Source organism: Megalobrama amblycephala, linkage group LG13 (genome assembly GCF_018812025.1).
Source record: "Megalobrama amblycephala isolate DHTTF-2021 linkage group LG13, ASM1881202v1, whole genome shotgun sequence".
In the NCBI taxonomy this organism is placed as follows: domain Eukaryota; kingdom Metazoa; phylum Chordata; class Actinopteri; order Cypriniformes; family Xenocyprididae; genus Megalobrama; species Megalobrama amblycephala.
In genome coordinates this window covers 34,396,979-34,420,826 of record NC_063056.1, presented here as the reverse complement: position 1 = coordinate 34,420,826, position 23,848 = coordinate 34,396,979, and the positions used below count along the sequence as shown (strand labels likewise).

General features: G+C 36.5%; 4 protein-coding genes across 5 annotated transcripts; all 4 read right to left on the bottom strand.

Annotated features, from left to right (window-relative positions):
* Positions 1-498: 498 nt before the first annotated feature.
* On the bottom strand, positions 499-4,498 carry s100w (S100 calcium binding protein W). 2 transcript variants are annotated; one of them, XM_048152924.1, is made up of 3 exons: positions 4,288-4,498; positions 1,631-1,773; positions 499-1,270 (listed from the first exon to the last, which is right to left on the bottom strand). In XM_048152924.1, the coding sequence occupies exons 2-3, from the start codon at positions 1,769-1,771 to the stop codon at positions 1,091-1,093; spliced, it is 321 nt and encodes a 106-aa protein (XP_048008881.1). In that variant the 5' UTR covers positions 1,772-1,773; positions 4,288-4,498; the 3' UTR covers positions 499-1,090. The 2 variants fall into 2 exon arrangements, with proteins under 2 accessions (XP_048008881.1, XP_048008880.1); XM_048152923.1 differs by lacking the exon at positions 4,288-4,498 and adding an exon at positions 2,338-2,515.
* A 1,631-nt stretch (positions 4,499-6,129) lies between these two features.
* LOC125243341 (protein S100-A1-like) lies at positions 6,130-8,305 on the bottom strand. The gene is made up of 3 exons (XM_048152925.1): positions 8,148-8,305; positions 7,453-7,598; positions 6,130-7,137 (listed from the first exon to the last, which is right to left on the bottom strand). The coding sequence occupies exons 2-3, from the start codon at positions 7,591-7,593 to the stop codon at positions 6,967-6,969; spliced, it is 312 nt and encodes a 103-aa protein (XP_048008882.1). The 5' UTR covers positions 7,594-7,598; positions 8,148-8,305; the 3' UTR covers positions 6,130-6,966.
* Positions 8,306-11,709: 3,404 nt separating this feature from the next.
* On the bottom strand, positions 11,710-13,281 carry s100a10b (S100 calcium binding protein A10b). Its single transcript, XM_048153753.1, has 3 exons — positions 13,125-13,281; positions 12,424-12,569; positions 11,710-12,142 (listed from the first exon to the last, which is right to left on the bottom strand). Exons 2-3 carry the CDS (start codon positions 12,562-12,564, stop codon positions 11,975-11,977), a joined length of 309 nt encoding a protein of 102 aa, XP_048009710.1. The 5' UTR covers positions 12,565-12,569; positions 13,125-13,281; the 3' UTR covers positions 11,710-11,974.
* Positions 13,282-18,130: 4,849 nt separating this feature from the next.
* krtcap2 (keratinocyte associated protein 2) lies at positions 18,131-22,171 on the bottom strand. The gene is made up of 5 exons (XM_048153842.1): positions 22,014-22,171; positions 20,967-21,121; positions 20,789-20,852; positions 20,025-20,091; positions 18,131-18,472 (listed from the first exon to the last, which is right to left on the bottom strand). Exons 1-5 carry the CDS (start codon positions 22,015-22,017, stop codon positions 18,355-18,357), a joined length of 408 nt encoding a protein of 135 aa, XP_048009799.1. The 5' UTR covers positions 22,018-22,171; the 3' UTR covers positions 18,131-18,354.
* Positions 22,172-23,848: the final 1,677 nt, after the last annotated feature.

Genomic DNA, 23,848 nt, shown 5'->3' with positions numbered 1-23,848 from the left:
CTTGCGCTACATCCTTCGCCTTACCTGTTCAACTTACGGAAAAAGCTTAAGTGACGCAAAACTTTCTGGAGTAAGCTAGATATTTTACTTCAACAGCTAGGATGGCTTGAGTAAAGCTTAAGGTAATTTTCATTTGAAAGTGAACTAATCCTTAAATGGCAAAAAGTGTCCCAATTAACCTATATTTTTTTTTATTTTTCACATAATTATGTGATAATAAAGTAGCATAACATGCAATCACTGATATAAATATTTTATATAAATGTATATTACCCTCAAAATGTGATATAATGTAAATAATAGAATTATGTTTTATCCCCCCCCCACACACACAAAATAATATAATATTAAAACATAACATGCACTCATTGATTTAAATACATTTATTTTGAACAAATTTTAAAATAATTAGCCTGCATGATATAATAAATGCAATAATTGGTATAAATTGTCATATAAAAACTAAATGAAAAGAAAAAAGTGAGAGGTGCTCATGAGTGATCACAAGAGGGTTTTATTAGTGTCCATAGAACTATAAATTACACTTTTGCAAAATGTAAGTAAATATTGTTCATTAAAAAAGACAAACATTTTGCACAATACCATTTTGTACTTTTATACTGTCTTAAAGCATATAAAACTGTTGGCAACATTATAAAGAACAGTGTGAGACACTGTGAGGTACAGTCAAACCAAAAATTATTCAGACATTTTTGATATATTTTTACTAGTGGGTGCAGGACACTATAGTCCATTTATGCAAATGAGGATAGCAAAATAAAGTAAACTGTTACATATTATACCCAAAAATTCTTCATACAGTGGACTACCAGTAAAACTGATGAATTATTCAGACACTTTGACCTGACCATGTTTTGCTTAAGTGTTATCTGACATAATTAAGATTATTTTTTTCTGACACAGTTTAACTCTGAGATCTTGTCATATTTTATTACCATTTTTTTAAACTATAGAGAATAAACTGTATTAATGAATGAAATGTTGAAGGTGTCAGAATAAATTTTGGTTTGATTGTACTTTGGGACCTTATAGGAGGCATGTGAGGAGAGTGTGTGAAGGACGTGTGTCTTCACTTATCCTGACACCCTCTGCCCCTCCCCCTACACTTATCCTTGCCGTGCTTCTTCATATAGTAGGCCCTGGCAAGACCAGCAATACACTGACTGAATTCACGGAAGTTCACTTCTCCATCATGGTTCTTATCCAGTTCTTCCATGACCTCCTTAATATTCTCTGGATCCACTTTATCCTGAGACAAACATAGAGGGAGGAATGTCAATCCTGTTATTACTTACATACCACTCATAGCTGTATTGCAAAAACCGAGGAACAAGCAGCAGTGTCTATGAGATATTAAAAAAGTATGCTAGCAAACGAAATAGAGCAGGAATGGAGAGCAGGAATATTTTCGAGTTTTCTTTCATGCATGTTACGACTCATTCGTGTAAACCCTTCTCGTCCCAGGTTGCCCTAAGCCTTGACTGCCCAACGACTGCACAACATTATGCAATAGATTTGTTGCAACATGTTGGAGGTGTTCACCTCCCCAACCAATGACTTCCTTTCTCAAAACTTCATCTTTATTTCTCTGTATCTCTCTCATTCTCACCTTAAATTCAGGACTGGTCAGTTGGGCTTTAATAAGCTGTCCGAGTTCAGCATTACTGAGCTGGGACTTTTGCTCATCTGTTCCTGCGTACTCCTCAAACACCTCCACTATGGCCACAATGGCTTTCTCCAGCTTAGACATGTCTATGAGAAAGAGATCAAGAATAAAAAATTCATGAATGGCCACTAAAGCCAGTTAGAACCTCTTAATGCACATTTATCATCCTAAAGTCACCACAAAGAAGTTCTCTGGCCAATACAAAACAACACATTTATATCTGCTGCAAGACAAACCCACAAAATGATGGTCCAAAACAATTTTAGCTGCACTGTGAAAATACAAAGTGTCTAAATGAAATGAGATTTTGAAGAATGTTTTTGTCCATATAATGAAAGTCAATGGAGTCCAATGTTGTTTTGGGCCCCATTGACTTTCATTGAATGAACAAAAATGATTGACATTTCTAAAATAACCTCTTCCGTGTTCCACAGAAGAAAGAATGTCATACAGGTTTGGAATGATATGATGGTTAGTTAATTATAAGTTATAAATTGTGAGTAAGTTATGTAAGAAGATATTGTGCTGTAACTTCCTCTAGGCTATGTTTCTAAAATCTTCTTCTGTTCTGCCCTATTTTTGTAGCTCTAAATTTCCTACTTTTTGCACTTTCCTTTTCTCTTTGTCTCTTCCTATTTTCTTGCACTTACCTCAATGCTGTGGTCCCAAAGAAGTTATGACGATGTTTTGTTGGAGTAAATCGTCTGCTGCTTTTAAAGCACAGATTTTACTCTCCACAGCACACACGCACACACATTGGCAGGAATGATTCATTCTTGGGCTATGGAGGATCCGTAGCACACCCAAACCAGTCTGACGAGACTCATGCTTCGTAAAATAATGCAATATGTAACTTTTAACACTTTTTAGATTCAGAGATAGGTTATGCAATTTGATTATAGTAAATACACACCAAAAAAAGTTTGTTTTTTAAAAATATATATTGGGGATTTCCCAAGTCAGACTGCATGGGGAATCTGAGTCACACTTTAGGACATGAGTAACTCTTTCGCCCTTTTGGGTGTTGCCCATGCACGCTGAATTCCATATTTTCATGTTTGTTTGTTTTTTGTTTTTACTGATGTGACTGCATGCCCTTTCTTTAAACATTCTTTTAAAAATGTTTCAGTTTCAACATTTAGGATAAAGCTGAAAGACTCATTGTGTAGCTATGACGTTGTTGGCTATGTTTTCGTGGAGGCTTGAATCACAAGCTTCAAACGAATAATTTGCAGTAAACAGAGACACGCTTATCCTCTCTAAATCTAGCCTTCAAACATCAAAGAATGCCTGATATTTGCAAAAAGTGGCCTCAGATCACTTTAAAGGAGACTACATGCAGCTGTACACATAATGAAGCCATCTGCAGACATGCATACAATGGTGCACAAAACCATATTCTAGACAATGCCTGCTCATCATCCTGAACACTGATGATGACTGCTTGGTTGTGCAGCAATAGGATTTTTTTAGGATTTCCCTTAAGCTTTTATTTCAAGACATAAATGCTAAGACACTGACTCATCATCCAGTGTCATAATATAGTGATATTAGACTGAAGAAGTCAACACCCAGATAAACAGACACACCCTTTCTAATTCACTTAACCTAACATACTTATCACATATCTTCCTTTATTGATAATCACAGAATATTTTTATATATTTGCAGAACATAACCAACATGGAAACACTAACAATAAATTAAATATCAGTGCATGTAAACCCCACTGAAGTCTTAACCTCTGAGAAAGATCTAGACTGTGGAGTATTAACAAAAAGGGTGTGTGCTTTTTAAGTGTGCTCTATTTAATTATCTTTTGTTCAGTGCAGGTTCTTCGACATTGTAAGGTAAGCATATATAAACTGCCAGTGTTTTTACTGTACTGCACGTACACACACCTAGACAAATATGCACATAAAAAAGGAGTATTATAAGAGCCATTATAGTTGTATAGGTGCCATGAGGATCTGACAAGAGAGATCATGCTCTCTACAAGAAGAAGAAGAAAAAAAGAAAGAAAAAAAATAGGGCACTCTTTATTTTAGTGACCTTGTTTAACAGTGACCTTGTAACATTTTACATTTACTTAACAGTAAATTATGCATAATTACATGCAACTAATCCTGAACCAAATTCTGTTCCTAACCCTAAGTAAATAAGTACATTGTTGGTTAATTTATACGCTGTAACACACCTTCAAATAAAGTGTAACCAAAAATTATAATATTACTATAATAAAGTAAAAAGAGAAAGAAAGTGGTGTCACTTTGTCTGACATGATAATACTGATGTGTTGGAAAACAAATTTGTTGTCTAAGGTCTAAACTTAACCTACAGACAAGTTTGATTTCATCTGTGGAGTTATTGTAGGAAAAAAAAAAAAAAAAAGTATCGTAGGGTTATTTGTCTACGAGACATACCTGAATTGGGACACAGCTATAAAGGGAGGGGATGAGGAGAAGAGGAAGAGCGAGTTGATGGAAGAACTGATAATAACGTGTGGAATACTGCTGACATCTAGTGATCACCTTCCTGAACTATAACTATAGACCAGAGCAGCGCCATAAAAGGTATAAAAGCGAAGTTGTAAGGCTTACCGTGTTTTCAAAGGCATCCAAGGCTCCTAGATCACTTATAATTTTCCATAGCTCATGTTGTCAGGAGTTGAAATTGAAATACTGAAATTTTTGGAATGATTCGTCAGCAGAACAATCGAAAAACACATTAAATAACAGAACAACCCACTGAAGAGATGTTTGTCTATCCCTCACAGCTTCACTTTCATTCCTGCTAGAAATCAAAGATGGCGCTGCTGTGAATCTATATGATCACATGACAGACACTTCAATTCACTTTTAGAATAAAAAAATACATAAAAGTATCCTTGTGTCATTCAGTTTGTTCATAATGTATTTTATATGTATTATATCACGTATTATAAATACGTGCATAATAATAATTATTATTGTATCGATATAGCTTAGGCTACTCATTGTAGTTATATACTGAAGATCTAAGGTATGTATTTATGTATTTTAAGTCTAGACAAATCATACGGAGGAGGGGGAAGAAAAAAAAAACATTATAGCACTTGGTCCCATGATCTCATGTGGCTGACACACCCTTAGGAGTCATTCATGGTTGCAAGGCAACGCAACTGTTTACACGGATTTCAAACACCCACATAGTCTATTGTCGGTGTTTCCTGAAGTGGGAGGGGGTTGCACATTTTAAAACCAACAAAGTTCTTTGAATTAACAGATCCTAAAAGTATATTTTATGAAAATGAATTCTAACTTGTATCTACAATAAACACCAGCTTACAAGAACTCTGATCCCAGACTGCATGATGTCCAGTGAGGTTAAAAAAAAACAAAACAAAACAAAAAAAAAAGTATAATGTATAATAATGTTCCACAGATCACAGAGTAATGTTAGACTCAAGGAAAATGAGATTCATGAATGTCATTACAGGGTTGCATAAAATATTGTAGTTCAAAGTTAAATCTCTGTTTGGTGTGTTTACTGACTGTCTGATGTGTAAACAGTGGATTTAGTTAAAACAAAAAGTGAGAGCCGGGATGATTATTGTAGAGGAGAGTTTTCTATTCAAAAATAGAAAGCATTCAGAAACAACATATTGTCATTTTTCATATTCTTGGTCATATTTTAGTTATGAAATTAATTTCAGGACAATAAAAAGTGTTTATTTAAATATGTTCATATTTTTTATGTTTATATTAAGGCATTTCTATGTGGTTGTTGTTGTCATGCCATTTGAGTATCTAGTTTCAGTCATTTCTGGGAAAGGCGAAGTTAATTGTTTTGTAGCACTTCTGTCACCATGTTAAGCCATTAGAAATACAACACAAAAACATAAAAAAGACTTAAGCATTCTGTCGGGTAGCCTATATAATGTGTCAAATTGTTTATAAATTGCATTGTCATCTCAAATAAATCTTATCTTAAATAAATTCATTTTAATATGCTGTATGTTGGGACATAATCATGCATAAAAGTAAAACATGGCCGATCAGTAATTTTACATTCCAAACCTTGTGCTTGTGTAAAGAGATTTATGGCTTTAAAGCTTTAATTTAATGCTGATACATCAAATCATCTGTTTAACATCATGGCCAAATGTGCATATGAAGGACAAAAATGGAACGCATTTTGGAGAATGATCCTTATAATATAAATGTCAATTCAAGGAAAAGTTCTCAGAGGTGTAGTTCTGGAAAATATTTGATGCTCTTTGAACTCAATCTAGGATGTCTTGAAGTTCCAGTGTGTCTGCACCCTCAAGTCAATCATAAAGGACATTTTGCATTCTCTCTTCAAAACGTCTCCAAGAGTCTGACATGATTTCTTTATGGTTTTGCAAAGAATTGTGGAATCCAGCCCTGAACAGTATGGAGGCAAAGGAGGAGCAAAATAAATCTGGAAAATTACTGAGTGTTTATTTTCATGGTGGAACTTACAGGACTTCCGAGAACGATATATTTTGTGTCTAATGCGAATACTTATAGACGGGTTTCTTGTATACAAACAATACTGGATGCGCGCACATTCAGAGGGCAAAACCGCTAACATGCCGGAAAAACGTTTAATGTGGCTTAATGAACTAAGACAGCGATATTAACAGAACAGACCAAACTCAGTAAACATCATACTAATATACCATACTATGTACAGCAAAGCAGATGAGCCCAGAATATGAATGCAATTACTTAGTAAGTACTTAGAGGTGCATGCAATTCTAGTTGTAACATTAGTCATCAGGTCTCGAATGAAAATGTCCAACTAAGTTTGCTAATCATAAAGACCTGACATACCCTATGAATGTATGAACTTTCCTGGTTTTGTTGGTTGAGCCTTTCTATCCTAAATGTTTACGACAAGGCTACGTCACGACCCACCACATTTGAAAGACTAGGTGTGTGACAGTGAGGAAATGGCAAACATCAATTACTTTGGAAGCCTAGGTAGTGCGGGCTCAACCGATTATATTAAGAAATGAACTCTCAGTAATAATGAGACATTGCTTTTTTGCCCCCTATTTGTGCACACATCTCTGTGATGACGTTGCACAGAAACCCCTCTATAAAAACTAAAAGTAAATTTGAACATCATTGGACAAAAATGACAAAACATCCTCTTTTGCAAAACATACATACAATGTAACTATAGTAACAAGGCATGTGGCTGAAAGTGTAAAATATATTAACAAAATGAAGAAACAGAAAAACAGATATTCCTTTTCCCCTCATGTTTGGCTATTTATTGCTTTTTGACACCCATTGATGCTTATGCTTCTGGAGGAGCTGTTCGCAGGCAATGGACAGGCCCACCACAAGAGACACAAACTCTTCAAAGTTCACCTCTCCATCTCCAGTAGCATCCAGATCCTTCATAATCCTGTCTACGGCAGCAGGGTCCTTCTGAGACTGGGAGAAACAAAAGATACATGTTTGCAATATAATAGAATTGGAAGTAGGTTTCCACAGATGATTGAGATGAAATATGAAGATCTGAAAGGTACAGATGCTTAGGGCCGTCCTGCACCGTAGTGCACTTGCTTGAGGGGGCCCCACGATCGCGAAAGGACCGGGGGGCGCTTCCGCTACCTCACCCTGGGCCCCGCCCCATGCTTCGGACAGCCCTGCCCTTGCTATACCATTAGAGGGCCTTGATCATTACAGGGCCCAAGCCAATGTTTAAAGTTGTCCCGCCTTGGGTGTGTGTCAGAAGGAATGTTGTACCTTCAGAAAGCTAGACAGCTCTGTCTCCATCAGCTGTTTGAGCTCTTTGCGACTCAGGGATACATCGCTACCCTCTTTGCCAGCATAACGGTGAAACACCATGATCAAAGTCTCCATTGCTCTCTCCAGATCAGACGGCATTGTGACTGTAAACAGTGAGAGATAATGTGTTAGTTTTTGTGTTTGACCCCTTAATCAAACTGAATATTATGCAAACAGCCCATTGTTCTCCTCCTATTGGGAAGATTGGGAAACAGAGATGTATTTTTCCATTTGGAAATAAGCCAAAGTGTGAGTAATGCAAACCAGATGTCATGCCAAATAGATGCAGGAAAAATCAAGGCATTTATTTTCAGTAGGCCTATATCCTAATGCAACGGTTTAAATCATTTCAAAATAAATAAGATGTTTAAACTTCACATCGAACTTTTAATCTACCTATAAAAACGTTTAGATTAAATTACATAAGTGACACTGACGGCCATAAAATCTGTACATCCACGCAATTACACACACCATTTAGAAAGTGAATTCGCATTTCAAAGTTCTTTCCTACTATCACTTACCAAGCAGAGAAACACTACAATACGAAGGTTAAAACTTTTAAAAAGTGCTCTCAGAGGGAAAACAAAGTTGTACTATGCATTTATTTAAATGTCAACGTGTTTCTGAATAGTAAAAGTTTTTGTACTTACGTTGATAAAAGGCAGACGGTCACCTGAAGATGAAAGAACGTACTAAATGTCCTGCGAAAGAGCTGCTCAAGCAGCAGAGCAGGAATTTATAGCGGGGCTCCGCCCGAGTGATGACTGTGAGGCTGGGTGAGTGAGGCTGTGACTAGGAACTTTAGCCTAAATGTGTTCAGCGCTACAGAATACGCTGCCTGGGGTTTACAGTACAAACGCGAATGAATGTAAGCCAGTGTATGTAAATGAATTTAACAGTGCTGCTGGTACAGATTTATGAATGAAGAATTCCACTCTAACCAACTCTGCAGGAACAAAACACACCTTAAATTAGCATAAGGTGGTTTGCTCTGGTTTCCTGGATTCAATGGATTTTGAAACACCATCGTAAACCAGCTAAAACCAGCAATCACACTTGTGAAAAAGAAGTGTGCTTAATTGTATGGAATGTGCACTTGTAGTGTACTTCAAATCTTAGATTTTAAAATGTACTTGCAGATAATATAATATTAATGAAATAAAAGCATCTATGAACTGGCCACTCTTTGGACATCTATGTGGGAATGAGTAAAATCTTTGCGTGGCAGGGAGAGCTGCCAATGGACCTGCCACGGTTATGTGCGCCTGCCTCGGGACCTGCCACGGCTATATGAGCCTGCCAATGGACCTGCCACGGTTATGTGCGCCTGCCTCGGGACCTGCCACGGCTATATGCGCCTGCCACTGGACCTGCCACGGTTATGTGCGCCTGCCCCGCGACCTGCCACGGCTATATGCGCCTGCCTCGGGACCTGCCGCGGTTATGCGCGCCTGCCCCGCGACCTGCCACGGCTATATGCGCCTGCCTCGGGACCTGCCACGGTTATATGCGCCTGCCTCGGGACCTGCCACGGCTATATGCGCCTGCCTCGGGACCTGCCACGGTTATATGCGCCTGCCTCGGGACCTGCCACGGTTATATGCGCCTGCCTCGGGACCTGCCACGGTTATGCGCGCCTGCCCCGCGACCTGCCACAGATATATATGGCAAGCCACAGATATACGCGCCCCTGTCACTCGAACCGTCACAGCTGTATGCATCTGCCTTGCGCCTCTCACTCGTATAGCCTACCACCACCTGTCACGTGACCCGTTACAGTTATATATATATTTTAAGTAACTACTTCGTAACAAAAGATGACTTGGAAAACAAGTTCTTATTTTAAAGGCCTATTTTGTTATTAAAATCTAACAATGTTTAGTCAAGATTTGACAATACATTTCAATGTAAATTTTGACATTGTTACCTATTTTGTGAGGCCAGGTTCATTAATCTGAAATACACAATGAATGTAGCTTTGCAACCAAGTTATACAACAGTAACCTACAATAATAATAATAATAATAAAATTACACAAAAATGCAATACATGTATATAAAAAGAATGTTTATTAGGGTTTCGGTATTTCACCAACAATTTGTTGTGATAAAACTTCCAAAAAGTGCCCTATTGCAATTTGCATGCATTTCTAAGATTAGAAATAAGTGTTATTTACATACATTTTATAAATATATTGCTATATATGTATAAATATTTACAGTGCTGGTCAAAAGTTTAGACGAATTGCTATTTGTAATGTTTTTGAAATAAGTATTTTATGCCCATTAAGCCTGCATTTATTTAATCAAAATTCAGAAAAAAACTACTATTGTCAAATATTATTACAACTTAAAATAATGGTTGGAGTAATAATGGGTATATATATATATATATAACCGCAAATAGTGCAATCCTGCTCTTATTTATGCTTTCATGTGTCAATCGCAGTGTCTGGTGGTAGCTGTAAACAGTGAGAGATCTTGTGGCAGGCGCGACGCAAGTAGAAGCCACGAGACGCGCTCCATTATGGACAAAAAGAGCAAATAAAATATGAGTTAAGATGATAAATAGTGCAATCCTGCTCTTATTTATGTATCCGTTTGCTTTCATGTGTCAATCGGAGTGTTTGGTAGCTGTAAACAGTGAGAGATCTTGTGGCAGGCGCGACGCTAGTAGGAGCCACGAGACGCGCTCCATTATGGACAAAAAGAGCGAATGAAATATGAGTTAAGATGATAAATATTGCAATCCTGTGCTTATTTATGTATCTGTTTGCTTTCATGTGACAATCGGAGTGTTTGGTAGCTGTAAACAGTGAGAGATCTTGAGGCAGGCGCGACGCTTAGTAAGAGTAACGCGACGCACTCCTTTATGGGCAAAAAGAGCGAATAAAATATAAGTTAAAATGATAAGTAGGTACATAAGAGCAGGATTGTAGGTACATTGGCAGGTCCCGAGGCAGGCGCATATAACCGTGGCAGGTCGCGGGGCAGGCGCGCATAACCGTGGCAGGTCCCGAGGCAGGCGCATATAACGGTGGTAGGTCCCGAGGTAGGCGCGCATAACCGTGGCAGGTCCCGAGGCAGGCGCATATAACCGTGGCAGGTCCCGAGGTAGGCGCGCATAACCGTGGCAGGTCCCGAGGCAGGCGCATATAACGGTGGCAGGTCCCGAGGTAGGCGCGCATAACCGTGGCAGGTCCCGAGGCAGGCGCATATAACCGTGGCAGGTCCCGAGGCAGGCGCATATAACCGTGGCAGGTCCCGAGGCAGGCGCATATAACCGTGGCAGGTCCCGAGGCAGGCGCATATAACAGTGGCAGGTCGCGGGGCAGGCGCGCATAACCGTGGCAGGTCCCGAGGCAGGCGCATATAACCGTGGCAGGTCCAGTGGCAGCTCCCCCTGCCACGCAAAGATTTTACTCCTACTGCAGAATTTTTCTGTAATGGACATGTTTATGAAAATAATGTTTTTTTTTTCTGTCTGGTTGCTCTTAAGACATTTGTTGTTGTTGTCATGCCATTTGAGTATCTAGTTTCAGTCATTTCTGGGAAAGGCAGAAGTTGTTTTGTAGCACTTCTGTCACCATGTTAAGCCATCGGAAAACAGAAGAAATACAACATAGAAACATACAAAAGACTTTAAAGATGTAAAGCATTGTGTCAGGTAGCCTATAATGTATCAAATAGCTAAGAAATTGCATTCTAATCTCGAGATAAATTAATAAATTTTAATATGCTGTATGTTGGGACATATTCATGCATAAAAGTAAAACATGGCCGATCAGTAATTTTATATTCAAAGACTTGTGCTTGTGTAAAGAAATTTAGGGCTTTAAAGCTTTCATTTAATGCTGATACATCTAATCAGTTGTTTAAAATCTTCACCAAATGTGCATATGAAGGTCAAAAATGGAATGCATTTTGTAGAATGATCCTTATAATATAAATGTCAATTCAAGCAAAAGTTCTCAGAGGCATAGTTCTGGAAAATATTCCATGTTAAGATTATATTTGATATTCTCAAACTCAATCTAAGATGTCTTGAAGTTCCAGTGTATCTGCACCCTCAAGTCAACCATAAAGGACATTTTGCATTCTCTCTTCAAAACGTCTCCAAGGGTCTCACTGGAATCATGTCTAATGTGATTTCTTAATAATTTTGCAAAGAATTGTGGAATCCAGCCCTGAACAGTATGGAGAAAAAAAAATCTGAAAATCACTGAGTGTTTATTTCCATGGTGAAACTTACAGGACTTCTGAGAACGATATCTTTTGTCTAATGCAAATACTTATAAAAACTAAAAGTAAATTTGAACATCACTGGACAAAAATGACAAAACATCCTCTTTTGCAAAACATACATACAATGTAACAGTAGTAACAAATTCAAATCCAGGCATGTGGCAGAAAGTGTAAAACAATAAAATGACGAAACAGAAAAACAGACATTCCTTTTTCCCATCATGTTTGGCTATTTAATGTTTTTTGACACCCATTGACTGCTTATGCTTCTGGTAGAGCTGTTCACAGGCAATGGACAGGCCCACCACAAGAGACACAAACTCTTCAAAATTCACCTCTCCATCTCCATTAGAGTCCAGATCCTTCATAATCCTGTCTATAGCAGCAGGGTCCTTCTGAGACTGGGAGAAACAAAAGATACATGTTTGCAATATAATAGAATTGGAAGTAGGTTTCCACAGATCTGAAAGATACGGTATAGATGTTCAGGGCCATCCTGGACCTTCCTACTTTTGGAAACTTGCTTGAGGGGGCCCGTTTCCACTACCTCACCCTTGGCCCCGCCCCATGCTTCGGACAGCCCTGCCCTTGCTATACCATTAGAGGGCCTTGATCATTACAGGGCCCAAGCCAATGTTTAAAGTTGTCCCGCCTTGGGTGTGTGTCAGAAGGAATGTTGTACCTTCAGAAAGCTAGACAGCTCTGTCTCCATCAGCTGTTTGAGCTCTTTGCGATTCAGGGATACATCGCTACCCTCTTTGTCAGCATAACGGTGAAACACCATGATCAAAGTCTCCATTGCTTTCTCCAGATCAGACGGCATTGTGACTGTAAACAGTGAGAGATAATGTATTAGTTTTTGTGTTTGACCCCTTAATCAAACTGAATATTATGCGAACAGCCCATTGTTCTCCACCCATTGGGAAGATTGGGAAACAGAGGTGTATTTTTCCATTTGGAAATAAGCCAAAGTGTGAGTAATGGCAACTAGATGTCATGCCAAATAGATGCAGGAAAAATCAAGGCATTTATTTTCAGTAGGCCTATATCCTAATGCAACGGTTTAAATCATTTCAAAATAAATAAGATGTTTAAACTTCATTTCGAACTTTTAATCTACCTATAAAAACGATTAGATTAAATTATGTAAGTGACACTGACGGCCATAAAATCTGTGCATCCACGCATATACACACCATTTAAAAAGTGAATTCGCATTTCAAAGTTCTTTCCTACTATCACTTATACCAAGTAGAGAAACACTACAATACGAAGGTTAAAACTTTTAAAAAGTGCTCTCAGTTGGTAACTAAGCGAAACAAAGTTGTACTATGCCTTTATTTAATCAACGTGTTTCTGAATAGTAAAAATTTTCGTACTTACGATGATAAAGGCAGAGGGTCACCTGAAGATGAAAGAATGTACTAAATGTCCAGTGCGAGAGCTGGTCAAGAAGCAGGGCAGGAATTTATAGCGGGGCTCCGCCCGAGTGATGACTGTGAGGCTGCGGGTGAGTCTGTGGCAAGGAACTTTAGCCTAAATGTTAACTGTTTAGGGCTACTGAATACGTTGACTGAGGTTTACAGTACAAACGCGAATGAATGCAAGCCTCATTTTCACATAATTTCAAATAACATGCAATTAAGTGTTGAAAAACATTATATATATATATATGTATATATACCCTAGTGAAAAAAAAGTATACTAAGTATACTTGCAGCAAGACTAATTATTAGTATATTTCAAGTGTGTTAATGATTAGTTCATTTAAAGTGTGCTATTTTGAAACAACTAATTTTGTACTAAGTATATTTAAGTTGAAATTAAGTAGTATTAAAATACAACTTTAAGTATATTTAGTATACTTATGTGTGCTAAATTGGAACAACTTCAAGTATACTTAGTACACTTTAAGTATATGTCTGTGTAGGGACTAATTACATGCTTGATTAGTGATATTAAAGTGTACTTAATTTGTGTTATAAGTATACTTTATTTGTGTTAAAAGGTTTTTTGTTTGTTATATACGTTGTATTATAAGTATACTTTATTTCTGTTATAAGTATACTTTTATTTGTGTTATAAGTATACTTTATTTCTGTTATGAGTACACTTTGTGTTATAAGTAGGCTACACTTTATTTGTGATTTAAGTACATTACAAAATAATTACGAGTGTCTTCAGAAAACACAAGCAATATACACTGAATATATTATTTTACAGGTAATAGTATATACTGTATGCTCAGTACCTTTGGCTTATTCCAAATATTAAACATTACACACTTTGCAGTCAATAACAATACACTTTGTTATTACTTATACTTTGTATAATATAGTCAACATTTGAAGCGGATCAAAACCTTTAATCAAAGGTGTCCTAACTTTTTTGATCCACTTCAAATGTTGACTACTGTACTTTGAATTACATAATCTCACACAATCTAGTGCTACTATTTAAATACAGTTTAACATATTTTCCCAAAGTTGAATGCATTTGTTTTCAAGGCCATTAAAATAAATAAAATGTAACAACATCACTAATGAAGAGACATATTTCATTGACAAATCCAATAGTTTTTATTTAAACATAGATTCAGCAAAACTTACCATGTTTTTCATTAAAGAAAAAAAAAATATTGGACCATGGTGACCCTCTATACACAAATACAAATTACACATTATATTCCATTTTCTGATGAGCTTCTCATGGTGTCTGATGGCACAATGATGACCGAGAGACTCGTGAAGAACAGCATCTGTTGACAGAATATACAAAGATATAAGACAGCATGTTTAACTCTTTATTCACGTTTACAATAGTCTGTCTAAATCCTACATTGAACCAATACTATTTTTGAACAGTAAATGAGGATTAGTAGCAGGGAACTGTATCAGAATGGCATGTCGATATTATTTTCGGTACATAGTCAAGCATAAAACACTTTATGAATTAATATCGTACAGAATACGGGCCGATTTGACCAATCATATGAATGTTTTGGTGCTGCATACAAACATGTGCCATAAACCACCACACAAAAACTCAAAAAGGAGATATCAAGCCGAAATATCGCTCTCCGTTTGTTAAAGTAAATAAAATAAAGTTTGTTAACTGGTAGACTACAACTCACCTCCCAATAGCAGCACTTTTCTCCGGTTCTTTCAGGATCGCGTAGGCCATTAGATTAGCCGGTTGTCGTCGCCATCACGGTCAGGCTGCGATGTCACTTGATTGAACTGGTCAGAATCCCCAAGATTGAGCGATGTATTGCGCTTTCAGTGTTTTATTAAATAAATTATACATTGCGACATTATACTTCACCTGACTGACTGAGCGAGGGATTCAGACGACGACCGTGACGTCAGCAGCTCTGATTGGCTGAAGGCAGTGAGCAACAAAATCTGATTGGTCACAGACCAAGTTGAAGAGACATTTGAATTCCGATAAGTTTAACCACTCGACATATTTTTTCGCATGTAACGTTACTTGTGCTGCTGGTGTGTTGTTTAATATTGATTTGTGTGTACGATTGTAAAATGATTCTGCCAGTGTAAACTTAATAAACATTTACACATATTTGGAAATTGTATAGGCTACACTGCATATACTAAATGGGCTTGTAATGCATTCATACTGAAATAAATAGCACAAGTAATATAATGAATTCCAAGGATGAAGAAGTAAACTTATTAAATAATGATATTATTAAATATATTAATGATATTAAATAATGTATTTTTTAAATATACTAAATATACTTATACTTTCAGTGCATTGTTACAATGATCATTTTCAGCACACAGTTAAAATATACCTCAAATATATTTTTATAAAGTGCAAATAAATACACTTTTAAAAAAAATAAACTGAACTTACACTTCAAGTATATTTTTCTAAAATATATTTTTTAGAAAATATACTAAAGTACAATTATTTTAAAGTGCGTTAAAAGTTGCATTGTGAAAATATGATACTAATATACTTTTTATATATTTAATGATAGTACATTTTTTGTTAGTATATTTGCAGTGTACTATAGAAAAAGGGAATATATTTAAAATACAATAAAGTATACTTTTTTTTCACTAGGGTACACACTAACATATTTTTAACATTATACTTTGTCAGTGCATTCGTATTTATGTTGAACGAACGTTCTGTTCTCAATATGTTTTCACAAGGACCAGCCCTTTCCACTATTTCCTAAGTGAGTGACTCAAAGCTTTCACAATACTTCTCATCTGATAACACAACATGTCTCGCTCTCCACTTTGAGCTGATGTTAGAAAAAGATACTTGCCAGGGCATTATTTTTAAGGGATGGGCCGCTGTTTTTGGCAAGGATATGGTCTGTTCCATCCTGCACAGTAGACTTGAAGGGATGTCTCTCCCAAGCACATGAAGTGCCTTTAAAGGGATAGTTCATCCAAAAATGAACATTCTGTCATCATTTACTCACCCTGAAGTTTTCCAAACCTGTATGAGAAAAAGAAGATATTGTGAGGAATGTCAGTAACCAAACAGTTTATGGACCACATTGACTTCCATCGCATTTTCCCCCCCATACTATGTAGGTCAATAGGGTCCATCAACTGTTTGGCCATATTCTTCAAAATATAATCTTTTGTGTTCAGCAGAAGAAAAAATTATACAGGTTTGGAACGACTTGAGGCTGAGTATCATTTTTGGGTGAACTAACTAACCATTTAGTTAATGTAAGAAAAGATAAAATCATCCTTCAAGTGACCAACAACACTAGCTTTGGGTGTGTTTGGTAACAGGCTGTGGAGAGCGTCAATATGTTCAGCCCGAATTCATGAATTCACAGACCTAATAATTCAATATTTATATAATTCAGGGAAAGTTATTCCGACACTGTTATACATCATATCACTTTGTGAAACACTGTTATACATTGTATCACTTTGGAAACTAAATTTAATCTTTATTAGTAGGACATGGGAATGAAAAGGGGAAGAGAGAGAACGGTCATGGGTGGATGACACATGGTGTTTTGAGCAAGCATGATTGTGTTGTCATAGTAACCATGTTGAATTCCATTCCGAGTACAGCTCTGGAGGTTTTTTAGCCACTGCAATTCTCTCAAGTTACATTCCTTTCAAGCTAGGGCAAGAAGTTTTTAAGTGGCCGAACTGGTAGTTCAGTCCACAAAGGGCTAAAACAGATATACATCTATTCATTTATGCTATAAAGAAAAAAACAAACAAACATTAACTTTAACAAATGCAGCATTGGTCCATCCATAAAAGGCATATGCAAAATAACTAAACTAGTTACTGTACAAATGGACTTCCATCAGTTTTTTGTCCTTCTGAAAATTCAGTGCTTACGTTCATTTAGCCTGGGAGAACTATTTCGACAGAGCACAGTAGTTTCACAACTATCTGCCTGGTTTTATTTTGAAATGCACTGAAAATATTTGGGTGAGATTCAGCTGTGGTAGAGGCACATACTTTTAATTCCATGCTAATTTGAAGCTTATCTGCGGTTTGAGCTTTAAGGAGCGAGTAGGTTAAATGAAGTAGAAAGCTGACAATGACTGAGATTTTTGTGCAGAGTCAGTAGCAGGACTGAGTCAGCCGAGTCCCAGGATGCAATGTGAGGCCTTAGGCAGGAAACCAGCACAGTTTAGCATACACAAAGAGTGGAGAACACTGAAAACACTCAGCGGGTTAGTCATCTGGGCCCGGTTTCAAAGACAGGGCTTAGCCTAAGTCAGGATTAAACCTTAGTTCAATTAGGATATTTAAGTAGCTTTTATAAATGTACACCAGAAAAAACATCACTGGTGTGCATCTTGAGACAAAACAGGCACTGATTTATTTTAATGTATGTCAGTTCGAGTTGCTTTCAGTTCAAACAGCTCAAACATGCATTTTAGTCTAGGACTAGTTTAGGCCTCATCTGTGAAACCGGGGGCTAACAATTTACACTGCAATAATAATTATTCCTAAATCAACTGCAGTCAAAGTTATTTTCAGATTGTACATGTTTCTATGTTAAAGAAAATTCACATTAAAGTCACGGTAAAACTTTGCTTCTATATTGTGATGCACAGTGAAATTTAGACCAGGGACTTGATTTGATCCATCAGATGTTGATTGAATGAACTGAACGTGAGCTTGACATCAAATTTAAGAAAAAGGCGGGGTTTAAGAGGACTAAAGGATTGAAGAAGTCTGCCATACGTCATTCTGCCGTTTCTCTGGAAGATCGAGTAATGGCATTCTGATTAAACAACACAAGGTACCTATGCATGGATGAAACGTTCACAATAAGATTCATTTAGAAAATAGAAAGAGTGAGTTTCCATTTTGTGCCCACTTAAACAGGAAAACAAGAATAGCTCTCAGAATGGCCCATGGTTCTTTTAGCAACTTTTAATAACAAACCCTTTAAACAAAAGCATTTTTGTATGTAAACAGAACCAAAAATCACACATCTATGACTGGTATGACAAATTAATTAAGTTGTCTTTCATTGTAGATGGAATGGATAAAAAAGTCTGCTGTTGTCAAACACATCAGATTTTGTAGCTTTAGCATACAGCGGTGTGGTGGCTGAATGGGTGACTGATGTCTTAAGTGCTTCAGTTCTTCCTTTTGCCCTTGCTGGTGGGTTTGGCAGGAGCTGGAGCAGGTGCTGCCTGGTAAAGAGCTGCTGACACTTTGTTGATGTAGTACAGTGCAAAGACAGAGAATATCAGGCTATATGGGAGAGAACAGAGAAAGAAAGAACAAATTAACATTGATGAATGAAGTGTATTTGGCAAATTCGACAGGTAGCCTATACAGTGAGTGCAGAATTATTAAGCGAGTTGATTTTCTGATCATATTTTTTTTTTCCCAGGCACATCTTACCAATTCTAAACCACATTAAACTTAATAACTACTATTAATTTTGTATTTAAACTTTTATAAGTGATATATAATTGTTCATGAAGACTGAAAATAAAAAACGCCTTCTATTCAGGTGTGCAGAATTATTAGATATGGTTACTTTTACAGATAAAATTAGCCAAAAAAGAGAATTAACTCAGACTGAAAAGTCAAAAAGTATTAAATGCCCATGAGAAGGATGTAAAACTAATGCAATACTAGAAATTGCAGTTAAGGCGTGACCATTTGACAGTGAAATGCTCATTGGGTCAGCAGGGTCAGACAAAAACAGGTGGAAAAGAAAAGACATGTTAACCGCAAAAGAATTAAGAATTAAGGTGAAGAATTAAGTGTGAAACCATCAAGAACCTTTTAGTCTCCAGCGCCACCGTTTTCCAGAACTGCAACCTACCTGGAGTCTCCAGAAGTGCAAGGTGTCAGGATCTCAGAGACTTAGGTTAGCTAAAGAATCCTAAAAAATGACCCGCTCTTAATAAGAATCACAAGCTGAAGTGTTGTGAAATACATAAGTACCGTTTTTCTATAGGCTTTACAGACAGACAGATTGATTGTGACTCTTGAAGGACCAGCACCACATCCTCTTGTACCACTGTTTGAAGAATTTATCTTCCAGAATCTGGCAGTAAGTTCTGGGAGTTCATTTTTAGTCCATCTCCTACCCTGAAGTCTGTTTCACAGAGATGGACTAAAAATGAAGTCTCTGACCCCTTGCAATTCTGGAGACTCCAGGTAGGTTGCAGTTCTGGAAAATGGTGGCGCTGTAGACTAAAGGCTTCCTGATGGTTTCACACTTAATTCTTCACCTTAATTCTTTTGCGGTTAACATGTATCTTTTGTTCTCCACCTGTTTTGGTCTGACCCTGCTGACCCAATGAGCATTTCACTGTCCAATGGTCATGCCTTAACTTTGCAATTTCTAGTATTACAGTAGTATTGCTTCCTTCTCACTTCCTTCTAATTTTTTACTTTTGAGTCTGAGATAAATCTCTTTTTTTGCTCGTTTTATCTGTAAAAGAAAACGTACCTAATTATTCTGCACACCTGAATATAAGACGTTTTTAATTTCCAGCCTTCATGAACAATTATATATCACTTATAAATGACATATATATTAATATATAAACAGAAATTATACAATTAATTTCTTATTTTATAATTATACAAAATAATAATACTAAATAATAATGTTTTTTTGTTGTTGTTGTTGTTATCATCAAGAATATAATGCAACATCCAAAACAACATGACATCAAACATTATAATATGATTATCATATTCATGAGGAATAATCCCAATAAAAGAAAAAAAATAAAAGAAAACCAAAGGAGAAAATCGATTACTTTAAACATAAGTAACTCACCATGTTGTCACGCACACACGATGCACCAAACCAGACGCAAACAGAGAGAGGCACAGGCACACGGCAACTAAGAGAGATGACATTTTTTTCAGGCAAGTACATATATTAATTCTTAATTCAAATCAATCAGATTTCATTTTCTATCAAAATGTGTATTTATACATTAAAATATCATTATTAAAATATTCAGGTTTAATATACACTGTCGTAAGTTTGATTTTTTTTCATGGTTTTTATAAGTCTCTTATGCTCACCAAGGCAGCATATATTTGATTGTAAATACAGTAATTTGTGAAATATTATTACAATTTAAAATATCCTTTTTATTCTTTTAATACATTTTAAAATGTAATTTATTCCTGTGATTGCACAGAAAATTTTCAGCATCATTACTCCAGTCTTCAGTGTCACATGATCCTTTAGAAATCATTCTAATATGATGATTTGGTGCTCAAGAAACATTTCTTCTTCTTCTTATTAGTTATGCTGCTTAATATTTTTGAGGTAAGTGTGGTTTTTCAGGATTCTTTGATGAATAGAAAGTTTAAGAGAACAGCATTTATTTGAGATTCTTTACTGTCACATTTTAAATTTATTTAACGAATCCTTTCTGAATAAAAGTAACTAAAAAAAAAAAAAAAAATCTCAGACACTTTTTAATGGTAGTGTATTTACATTCATTTAAACTTTCTGCAGGTGAGGACTCAGGAGGAGGATACACCAGACAATAGCAGTATTAACATAAGGTTTAGTCATTCACTTACTCTCTGGGAAGATTTTGGCTTGGAAGCCTTTACCGAAGACAAGGTTCTCCAGGTTATTGAAAGCCTGTAATTGTGGGTTAAGAACTAACACAGAAAACAGATAAGCAAACTAAGCAAAAATGTAATATTAAGGTATACAAACTATGACTGTATGCATGACAAAGCAGCAGAAGGATACTGTAAGAGAGCAGACAAACAGCACAGACCCCAGGAAGCCCCCCAGGATAGTCAGCCACTCTGAAGAGCCCAGCTGCCGACTGAACATCTGCATTCCTGCAAACACCAGCACAGACAGCAGACTGGACAACACCAGGGATGTGCTTGTGTTCACCGCTATAACAACAGAGAAAGAGAGAGAGAGAGTAGTAATAATACTATTACTTTTTATTTAGTAGTCATTATTGTGTATAATACCAATAAATAATATTTAAAATTTTATAATAAGTTAACAAGTAAGTAAAAAACAATCCTTCTTTGAAGTATGTTTTATATATATAAATAAAGAATATTAAGAAAGAATTAAGAAAAAGTAAGCGTACAGTTCTTGATAGATTATATGGTTCCGCGACGGGCTAGTGTTCATTACGGAAGAATTAAATTGGGAACGAGTGAAGATTAATAAACATTTTGTCATCTATTGTTTTACAGACAATACATTTTAAATTACGTAGACGAAGGCAAAAAACAAATGTAAATGGAAAACACTTACTATGGCTATATTAAGAAGCAGGTAAATGTACAAGAACTTGGACACGTCAGTGTACGCTCTTTAAAACGTTCCGTGTGGAAACAATCAGCGGAGCTACAATTTTCATCTAATGTTTTTCTTTTTATTAGTAAGCGCACAATGAATTAGGTTATTATTATTATCATAATTCTTTCGCCTTTTCTACGAATACTATGCCGATGACAACTGAAAACGTATTGAATGTTTTAGCATGGGTTAGCGGTGGGCTAAACACCATCCAGGCTGTAATTTTTTTCTTTAGTTTTTTTTTGTCAAAACACAAAGGGACGAAACAAACACAATTCAACTCATTGTTAACGTTCACCAAGTGATATAAATGAGGAGCTGCAGTAGGCTCATATTTTGCGTTTAAGGGCTAAAAACTTTAAACAAGCCTACCCGTGTACTGTCTGTCATTTTTGAACATGCGTGCAAAATAGCGTAAAGAACCGTGCAAATTTCACCCTTTGAAATAGTAAATATAAAAGCTAAGCTCACCCATATTCGACAGTAATAAGGTAAAGAGACAGGTTTAACTCCTCTCTGTTCAGTCTCGGGGCCAGCAGAGCAAAGATGACGCGCTGCTAACGTGTAAAAACTGTGCCAAGTGCAAACTCCCTGCACAAACCCTACAGCTCCATCTAGTGGACAGAAGCGTGCAGCACATTAAACGCCACATAATCTTAAAGGGTTAGTTCACCCAAAAATGAAAATAATGTCATTTATTACTCACCCTCATGTCGTTCTACACTCGTAAGACCTTCGTTCATCTTCAGAACACAAATTAAGATATTTTGATTAAATCCAATGGCCCAGTGAGGCCTGCAATGGTACTTCCTCTCTCAAGATCCATAAAGGTACTAAAAACATATTTAAAACAGTTCATGTGAGTTCAGTGGTTGTACCTTTATATTATAAAGTGATGAGAGTAATTTTTTGTGCACCAAAAAAAAAACCAAAAACAAAATAACGACTTTTCAACAATATCTCGTGATGGCCGATTTCAAAACACTGCTTCAGAGCTCTACGAATCGAATTAGTAATTCGGAGCGCCAAAGTCACGTGATTTCAGTAGTTTAGCCGTTTTATAGGAGATCCCAATCACTGATTCGATTCGTAAAGCTCCGAAGCAGGGTTTTGAAATCGGCCATCACGAGATATTGTTGAAAAGTTGTTATTTTGTTTTATTTTTGGTGCACAAAAAAGTACTCTCATCGCTTTATAATATTAACCCTTAATCGGCACTTGGGGTCAGGCTGACCCCGCTGACAGTTTCCTTCATTTTTAAAAAGTGTTCCCTTCATCTCAGGGACATGAAACTCGGTGAATCCTCCTAAATAATCTATCTAAACATGCACAAAAAAATCTGGGCTTGATTTGGTTGTTCTAAAGGTGCGTAAAAAAAAAAAATCACCGTTTTAGTTCAGATTGACCCCACATTGAAAATGAATGGGAAAATGTAAAAAATGTACTTTTTTTTTTTTTTCATTTCATTTGTCCAAAAAAAAAAAAAAAAAAAAAAAAAAATCCAGAATAAATCTGAAATGTTCTACATTTCCATAAAGGTCTGGTCCTAGACCATAACCACAACGTGGAACGAACTTTCTATCTCATACACACACACACACACACATACACACACACAAACACACACATGTGTGTGACTGCAACAGAGGGCATTTTTATAGAAATTGGCAAATAAAATCAACAAAACTGGCCTAAATCTGAAAAACTTTATATGTAAATAAAGGTCTGGTCCATGACCATAACCACAAGGTGAAACGAACATTCTATCTTATACACACACACACACACACACACATACACATACACACACATAAACACAAACACACACACACACACACACACACACACACACACACACACACACACACACACACACACACACACACACACACACACACACGTGTCACAGCAACAGAGGGCATCTCTGTAGAAACTGGCAAATAAAATCAACAAAACTGGCCTAAATCTGCAAAATTTTACATGTAAATAAAGGTCTGGTCTTTGACCATAAACACAAAGTGGAACAAACGTTCTGTCTCATACACACATACACGCACACAAACAAACACAAACACACAGTCTCTATTGTATTGGACATATGTGGTCATTGCACTTTTTTTTCTTTAACTATAATTCCTAAAGTTTTTCCACAAACCTCTAGATGGTAGTATTTTATCCCTAACACATATATTCAAATACAATTTAAATTGAATTAAGTTAATCATTTATTAAAAATCCATTTTTCATAAGCCAATTTATAACATGGTTATTTGTACAGTAAATAGGTGAAAAAAAACCAACAAAAT